Raw genomic sequence first — 9,306 nt, 5'->3', positions numbered from 1 at the left:
CATCAGATTAGGCATGTTCTGCCTTTTAATCGGTCTGTATGGTGCACAGAAATACAAGCTAAAAGGCAACAGGCAAGGGCAAGATAGGTCAAAAGTTATAATGAACATTTCAAATATAAATGTTCGAAAACTATTCTTTCCAAATTTACGATGAAGTCAAATAACTGATTTCCTCAGAGAATGTCCAGTTGAAGTACTTAAGTCAGTTTAATTTGTGGCATCAGATACAGATTTAGTGAAAATTCTGATTTTGCATATGCGTTTTTTTGTGGAGGGTGGAGTCAGTAAGGGAAGAAGGGATGCATGTTTTATTTAGAAACAACTAGAAAAGTGACTAAAGATATCATTACCACTGATGATCCCAGGAAGAAGGTAGAATACTTTGTGCTTAACAGTAAATAGTCAAGATAGTTTCTCTTTAAAATACATATTGCTTTAGATTTGCTTGATGCTCTAATTGTTTAGAAGCTTCACAGTGCAAAATTCTGCAATTCTCCATACCCAAAATAAAACAACAATTGTCCATTCAAAAACCACCAATCAACAGTGCAGAATAAATATCTTTATTGAGGCACCATGAGGCATTGTAAATAGCAGGATCTCTTGCAAAGGAAACCTATCCATTCAATGTCACATAAATAGTCTCAGATGAAGAAGTGCAAGACAAAATTCTGTAACAAAATATATTTGCAGCTCTACTAGCAAGGCATCACAGGTTAAAGTGCCCAGTCAGTGCAAACCAAAATCCCAGAAAACTATTGTGACATTTTAACAAGTCACCCCTGGCAACTCACTTCAAATTGTGACCTTTTAAAGTTAACAGAGATCAGAGTGCAAAGCATTTTAGCTACTAGAGCACATTTCAGTCCTGATACAAGAGGTATCCAGAGAAGGTAGAATACTTCCAGCTACTACCATAGATGGCACCTCTGTGCAACCGCAGCCAGATCTGATCTCCTTGGAAAAGCTGCAGTACAGCATGATTGCTGGCAGTCTCATGATCAGGGGCACCATCATTTGCATAAGCAGAGCACAGGACTTCTTCATTCTTCATCAAATTTACATACAGAGGCACATTCACAGCCAGCTTTAGCATGTGAAAGATGAAGACATAAGTGCCATTCACAGGGCAGGTAAATCGCCCCAACTGGAAATCAAATGTTTCTCCAAGGTTACTGAGCAGAAGATCAAAGATAATGGGCTGATCCAGAGATCCAGGAGTAAAGTTAGATGTCCTTGCTGTAGAGAAGGCCACTCTCATCTGCTGAGGAAGAGGATAGACATGCACGGGCAAGAGGGTGGCAGCTTGGCTGGTCACCGGCATATCCACTGGAGTAATGTTTAGTGTTTCTCCTTGGCCAGAATCCCCTGCGTTGACGTGCTCATTGTCTCGCTCTGGACTGTTCACTTGAGATGAATCACTCCAGCCAGCTGTCAAGTAATTAAGACCTGTTTGGGTTGAGAAATCTTCCACTTTGCTCAAAGTAGTATCACATTTTCTGATCAAAACCATTAAGACTTCTTACCCATATTCTGAACTCCAAAATAAAACCACATGATTACACATTTTTTCAAGGCAGCTTTAGAAACCAATTCTGGCAAGTATTCAAAACAGCTTTGCAGGACATACTTTCAATGCCATTTCTTCAGAAATTGTTCCTGTTGAGCATTCATGCATCATTCTACAACTTTATAATTAACCATCTGTATTAGCAAAAGGTTGTAATACTGGGAAGGGATTAGGCTGGGCAGCACTCAATGGGCATAGACAAGATTGGCCAAATAGCCTTGCACATTTAAGTTTGAGTCTTATTTGTATCAAGGGATTGAAAGGATGTGCTGATAAACTGAAACAGTGGGATATTTGTGGTCAATGCTGGCTTTATTGTGGGATCAGAAGTCAAAGTCAGATTTTAAAAACTAATTATTTTAATGTGACAGTGCCTCAAGGAGCTACTCTTCAGCAAACCATCCAGAATATTTTAGAATTAAAGTGACTTTTGTACCCCATACATCCATCAGTTTGGAAGGAAGGCCAGAACCTGTGCTTGAGATGAATTAGCACTTCAACTACAGCAAAAGTACTATTCCAGAAACATGCCCTGCATACAACCTATAGATCATTTAGCAATTAATAACCGGAAACAATTACAGCACGGAAACAGGCCATCTCGGCCCTTCTAGTCCATGCCGAACGCTTACTCTCACCTAGTCCCACTGACCTGCACTCAGCCCATAACCCTCCATTCCTTTCCTGCCTATATACCTATCCAATCTTTTTTTTTTTTTTTTAAAATGACAATATCGAACTTGCCTCTACCACTTCTACTGGAAGCTCATTCCACACAGCTACCACACTCTGAGTAAAGTAGTTCCCCCTTGCGTTACCCCTAAACTTTTGCCCCCTAACTCTCATGTCCTCTTGTTTGAATCTCTCCTGTTCTTAATGGAAAAAGCCTATCCATGTCAACTCTAACTGTCCCCCTCAATTTTAAATACCTCTATCAAGCCCCCCCTCAACCTTCTACGCTCCAAAGAATAAAGACCTAATATGTTCAACCTTTCTCTGTAACTTAGGTGCTGAAACCCAGGTAACATTCTAGTAAATCTCCTCTGTATTCTCTCTACTTTGTTGACATCTTTCCTATAATTTGGTGACCAGAACTGTACACAATACTCCAAATTCGGCCTTACCAATGCCTTGTACAATTTTAACATTACATCTCAACTCCTATACTCAATGCTCTGATTTATAAAGGCCAGCATACCAAAAGCTTTCTTTACCACCCTATCCACATGAGATTCCACCTTCAGGGAACTATGCACCATTATTCCTAGATCACTCTGTTCTACTGCATTCTTCAATGCCCTACCATTTACCATGTATGTCCTATTTTGATTATTCCTACCAAAATGTAGCACCTCACACTTATCAGCATTAAACTCCATCTTTCAGTCCACTCTCCTAACTGGCCTAAATCTCTCTGCAAGCTTTGAAAACGTACTTCATTATCCACAATGCCAACTGTCTTAGTATTATCTGCATACTTACTAATCCAATTTACCACCCCATCATCCAGATCATTAATGTACATGACAAACAACATTGGACCCAGTACAGATCCCTGAGGCACACCATTAGTTACCGGCCTCCAACCTGACAAACAGTTATCCACCACCACTCTCTGGCATCTCCCATCCAGCCACTGTTGAATCCATTTTACTACTTCAATATTAATACCTAACAATTGAACCTTCCTAACTAACCTTCCGTGCGGAACCTTGTCAAAGGCCTTACTGAAGTCCATATAGACAACATCCACTGCTTTACCCTCATCAACTTTCCTAGTAACCTCTTCAAAAAATTCAAAAAGGTTTGTCAAACATGACCTTCCACACACAAATCCATGTTGACTGTTCCTAATCAGACCCTGTCTATCCAGATAATTATATATACCAGTCTCTAAGAATACTTTCCATTAATTTACCCACCATTGACGTCAAACTTACAGGCCGATAATTGCTAGGTTTACTCTTAGAACTCTTTTTAAACAATGGAACCACATGAGCAATACGCCAATCCTCCGGCACCATCCCTGTTTCTAGTGACATTTGAAATACTTCTGTCAGAGCCCCTGCTATTTCTACACTACATTAAGTTTGCATTGCTTTATAGCTTCACTAGCTATAGCTTAGGTGATGGTCCAACAAATTAAGGGGAAATTAGTTCTGTGGATTGAAATAATGTCACCTGTTTACAAGTGCTTCAAGAAACTATATACAATTGATTGAAGAGCTAGTAAGGGAATGTTTCCAAGTCAAGGTAACTAGATCTGCAACAAAGATTAAAATGAAATCATTTCCACAAAATAAAAGTACACTTTTAGCACTTTAAAATACAAACTTTCCACCAACCTAAATCGAGCAGCTCAAGTACATTTCTAGAAGACAACATTGCAATAGTAAAGTACTGGAGAGTTTAACATCGGTAGCTGAGCGAAGGGCGCTGAGTAGGCTACGGTCAATTATGGATAACTCTGAACATCCTCTACATAGCACCATCCAGAGACAGAGAAGCAGTTTCAGCGACAGGTTACTATCGATGCAATGCTCCTCAGACAGGATGAAGAGGTCAATACTCCCCAATGCCATTAGGCTTTACAATTCTACCGCCAGGACTTAAGAACTTTTTAAAAGCTATTATTAATGCTTTTTGAGATAGTGATTTAGATGCATATCATATTTACTGAGTTAAGTATTGTATGTAATTAGTTTTGCTACAACAAGTGTATGGGACATTGGAAAAAAGTTGAATTTCCCCATGGGGATGAATAATCTATCTATCTATCTATCAATGAATCATCCATTTGACAATTACCAATTTCTGTCACCCAATCCCCTCCAAAACAAGGGTGCTTAATCAACAGGTTGCATCTCTCTGCTATTCATGCACATGTAATCCTCTGAAGCAAGTTTCACTAATCAGCTAAGTACATTGCAAGATCAAGATTTGCATCCCTAAGGAGATTTGATAATTCCGTGCCCATTTCTTTTGAAAGAAGCATTGTATGGGGCAAGTCACTCAGTGGTATTACAAATTTTGAGTGGACACAAGCTTGACTTTGAAGTGCAAAAGATTCTCATGTTCATGGCTGAAAAAATTATAAACCCCATGTTTTGAATCAATTTTGATCAGAGTTTCAGAGTTCACTGATGATTTGAAGTGGAAAATTAGGGCACAATAGTACAGTTTGTGATTAAGGCAAGGAAGATTGGTTGCTCATGGAAGCAGGCTGAGGTTGCTCAGGGCAGCGAGTTTAAGATTAATATGCATTTTAAAACAGAAAGGACTGATTATCTCATCTTCGATTACTCCAAAGGAAATTCAAATCTAACCTGTCCTTTATTACAATGTCAGCTCTCTGGTATTGTGATGCAAATATAGCTCAAATTTTAGGTTAAGAGGATGAGTTGACAAACATTTCAACTCAGGTATGTGGAAACTTGTCATCAGATCACACCATTAGCCACTGTTCTTAAAAATCCAGTGGCTGCTTACAAGATTTTGCTCCAGATGAAAAAAATCCAAGTTTGATCCTAACTACAAAATGTTTTGCATTGGGGAGATAGTGGAGGTACAGAAATTTTAGTACCCAAATTTTAGTTTTCTGATTAAAATGAGCCGTTAGCCAAAATCTCTACTGTACAGACTTGCAAATTCCCAAATTACGAATGCTAGGCTTAGAATTATCTTAGAGGATATATGGATTTGAAACAAAAAATATCACTCCTATCCTGATATTCACAGAAGTGGTAAGTGACAAGAAAAAAAGCAATAGATCAGGTGTTTAAGTTTGGAAGGTATGGGTACCAAGGAGGAAAGGTCACAGTTGCACAGCTAGCAGTGCCATTGCCTTGCAGCACGAGACCCAAGTTGAATATCGACCTCAGATGCCATCTGTAGATATGCACTTTTTTTTGCCTGTGACCACACAAATTCCCTTCCACATCTCAAAGGAGTTGGCAAATCTAAATTGTTCCTTGTGTTGTAGTAAGGGGGAGCAACATGGGGGAAAAAAAATGGGATTAATGTAGCATGGCAGGGGTTGATGGTTATTGTTCACTATGGGACCATTTCCATGTTGCATTCCACTATTACAGAGCCAGTTTAATGCCATAATTGAACCAAAACCCATGATGTGCATATGGTAAATAGTGTGCAACACCTACCTCATTGTTCAAATAAGGAATACCCATCTTCCCTCAAAACTTTACTGGAATTAAGTTATCCTCAACCTCAGCAGCAGCAGCCAAAATCATTTCAACATTTCACTTGCTCATTTCCAGAGATGTACAAGCCAAAGAGGAGGAACTCCAATGGTGCGGGGTAATGTGCTTGGTCCTGCATTTGGAATTAGATTCTGGGAGGACTGACAATTGGAGGACAGCAAGCTGCTAGTAATATCTGCCTTGTAATGCAGAGCAAAAGCTGGCAGCTGAGATTCAGCACCACTAAAGTAGAATTTAGGTTTAGAGTATCTGGAGCCTGTAGGTAGTGTCGGGGTGGAGGGTGGAATACATGCGAAAGATTCAAGTCAATCAAAACATGCCTTTGAGAATAGGTTGAGTGAACTCAGCCTTTTCCCCTTGGAGCGACGGAGGATGAGAGGTGATCTGATAGAGGTGTATAAGATGATGAGAGGCACTGACCGTGTGGATAGTCAGAGGCTTTTTCCCAGGGCTGAAATGGTTGCCATAAGAGGACACAGATTTAAGGTGCTGGGGAGTTGGTACAGAGGAGATGTCACGGGTAAGTGTTTTTCACTCAGAGTGGTGAGTGCGTGGAATGGGCTGCTGGCAACTGTGGTGGAGTGGATACGATAGGGTCTTTTAAGAGGCTTTTAGATAGGTACATGGAACTTACTAAAATAGAGCGCTAAAGGTAAGCCTAGTAATTTCTAAGGTAGGGACATGTTCGGCACATCTTTGTGGGCTGAAGGGCCTATATTGTGCTGCAGGTTTTCTATGTTTCTAAAAATTAAATTAGAGTTGGTGAGTGGCCTAGTGGGCAAGGCATCAGACTAGTAACCTGAAGGTCACTGGTTCGAGCCTCAGCTGAGGCAGCGTGTTTGTCTTTGAGCAAGGCACTCAACAACATATTGCTCTGCGATGTCACCGATGCCAAGCTGCATGGGTCCTAGTGCCCTTCCCTTGGACAACATCGGTGGCATGGAGAGGGGACGGCTTGCAGCTTGGGCAACTGCTGGTCTCCCATACAACCCTGCCCAGGCCTGCGCCCTGGAAACTCCAGGCGCAGATCCATGGTCTCTCGAGACAGACGGATGCCACCACAAAAATTAAAGTGACAGAGTAGGACATTAAATAGCTGTATGGTGGGGGGGGGGGGGGGGGGGGGAGAAAGAGTGAGTGAAGTACCCCAATTTCAATTCTGGAATAACTGCCAATAGTGTATCAGCAGCCAAGTCACTGCAATTTAACATGACCAGGGTGAGACCATTCCAATACTGCATCCATAAAACTGAGCAAAAATAAGGAGAATACTTCAAGTGTGACAGTGGAAAAGTGTGTATGGAACCAGAGGACATAGCAGAGGTACTTAATGAGTACTTTGCTTCAGTATTCACTACGGAAAAGGATACTGGCGATTGTAGAGATGACTTGCAGCAGACTGAAAAGCATGAACACGTAGAAGAGGATGTGCTAAAGCTTTTGGAAAGCATCAAGTTGGATAAGTCACCAGAACCGGATGGGATGTTCCCCAGGCTGTGGGAAGCGAGGGAGGAGATTGCTGAGCCTCTGGCAATGACCTTTGCTTCATGAATGAGGACAGGAGAGGTTCCAGAGGATTGGAGGGTTGCAGATGTTGTTCCCTTATTCAAGAAAGGGAGTAGAGATAGCCCAGGAAATTATAGACCAGTGAGTCTTACTTCAGTGGTTGTTAAGTTGACAAAGAAGATCCTGAGAGGCAGGATTTTTGAACATTTGGAGAGACATAATGATTAGGAATAGTCAGCATGGCTTTGTCAAAGACAGGTCATGCCTTACAAGCCTGACTGAATTTTTTGAGGATGTGACGAAACACATTGATGAAGGTAGAGACATAGTTGTAGTGTATATGAATTTCAGCAAGGTATCTGACAAGGCACCCTATGCAAGGCCTATTGAGAAAGTAAGGAGGCATGGGATCAAGGGGACATTGCTTTGTAGATCCAAAACTGGCTTGCCCACAGAAGGCAAAGTGTGGTAATAGACTGTTCATATTCTGCATGGAGGTCAGTGACCAGTGGTGTGCCTCAGGGATCTGTTCTGGGACCACTACTCTTCGTGATTTTTATAAAGGAGCTGAATGAGGAAGTGGAGGGATGGGTTAGTAAGTATGCTGGTGAAACAAAGGTTGGGGGTGTTGTAGATAGTGTGGAGGGCTGTCAGCGGTTACAGTGGGACACTGGTAGGATACAAAACTGGGCTGAGAAGTGGCAGATGGAGTTCAGACCAGTTAAGTGTGAGGTGGTTCATTTTGGTAGGTCAAATATGATAGCAGAATATAGTATTAATAGTAAGACTCTTGGCAGTGTGGAGGATCAGAGGGATCTTGGGGTCTGAGTCCATAGGACACTCAAAGCTGCTACACAGGTTGACTCTGTGGTTAAGACATATGGTGCATTGGCCTTCAACTGTGGGATTGAGTTTAAGAGCCGAGAGACAATGTTGCAGCTATATAGGACCCTGGTCAGACCCCACTTGAAGTACTGTGCTCAGTTCTGGCTGCCTCACTGCAGGAAGGATGTGGAAACCATAGAAAGGGTGCAGAGGAGATTTACAAGGATGTTGCCTGGATCAGGGAGCATGCCTTATGAGAATAGGTTGAGAGAACTCGGCTTTTTCTCCTTGGAGCGACAGAGGATGAGAGGTGACCTGATAGAGGTGTATAAGATGATGAGACATTGATCGTGTAGATAGTCAGAGGCTTTTTCCCCAGGGCTGAAATAGTTAGCACGAGAGGGCAGAGTATTAAGGTACTTGGAAGTAGGTACAGAGGAGATGTCAGGGGCAAGTTGTTTTTTCAAAAACACAGACAGTGGTGAGTGCGTGGAATGGACTGCTGGCGGCATTGGTGGAGGCGGAAACAATAGAGTCTTTTAAGAGACTCCTGGATAGGTATATGGTACTTAGAAAAATAGAGGGCTATTGGTAAGACTAGGTAGTTCTAAGGTACGGACATGTTTGGCACAGCTTTGTCTGCTGAAGGGCCTGTATTGTGCTGTAGGTTTTCTAATACACAGTAGTAATAGACCACCTATCCTTCAGGTCAGCCCTGGCATTCAATATCATGGCTGGTGTATGACAGATATCAACTTCCTCTGTGCCTGATGCTCATACCCCTTAGCCCCTTGATCGTGTAAAAAATACCTACACTTTAAATACTTGGTGCACTAGCTTCCACAACTCACCACAAAATTTCTACAGACCTTGGTTTGACATGTCTGACCCCCTATCTTGGCATCACTTTCTTGTTTAATATTGCCCCCATTCACTCTCCTGATCTTCAAAACAGTGAAACAGATTCACGGGGGGGGGGGGGGGGGGGAGACTTGCCTAGAAACCTGCACTTATTTTGCTGGAAACATTCAGAAATTTGAAAAGCATACCAAGCCACATCACTAGCATCTATACCCATCTTAGTTCTGCAATTGCAACATTGTAACACCAGTTATCCCACTTTAAGCTACCAATCACAGTCCCATTGAAAAACTTCACTGTTGTGGCCCACTAAGATATAAATTT

The 9,306-nt window shown here is 41.7% G+C and overlaps 1 protein-coding gene across 1 annotated transcript in view; it reads right to left on the bottom strand.

The window, feature by feature from the left end:
- Positions 1 to 542: 542 nt before the first annotated feature.
- Positions 543 to 9,306, bottom strand: part of caprin2 (caprin family member 2) — a 63,149-nt gene continuing 54,385 nt past the window's right edge. The window contains exon 19 of the mRNA XM_073058999.1: positions 543 to 1,449. Coding sequence (XP_072915100.1) covers positions 863 to 1,449 — 587 coding nt within the window. The 3' untranslated portion in view covers positions 543 to 862. The remainder of the gene's footprint in view (positions 1,450 to 9,306) is intronic.

The sequence above is a fragment of the Hemitrygon akajei genome, chromosome 10, assembly GCF_048418815.1.
Source record: "Hemitrygon akajei chromosome 10, sHemAka1.3, whole genome shotgun sequence".
NCBI lineage: Eukaryota > Metazoa > Chordata > Chondrichthyes > Myliobatiformes > Dasyatidae > Hemitrygon > Hemitrygon akajei.
Note: the sequence above shows the minus strand (reverse complement) of the source record. Positions and strands in the feature narration are given on the sequence as shown.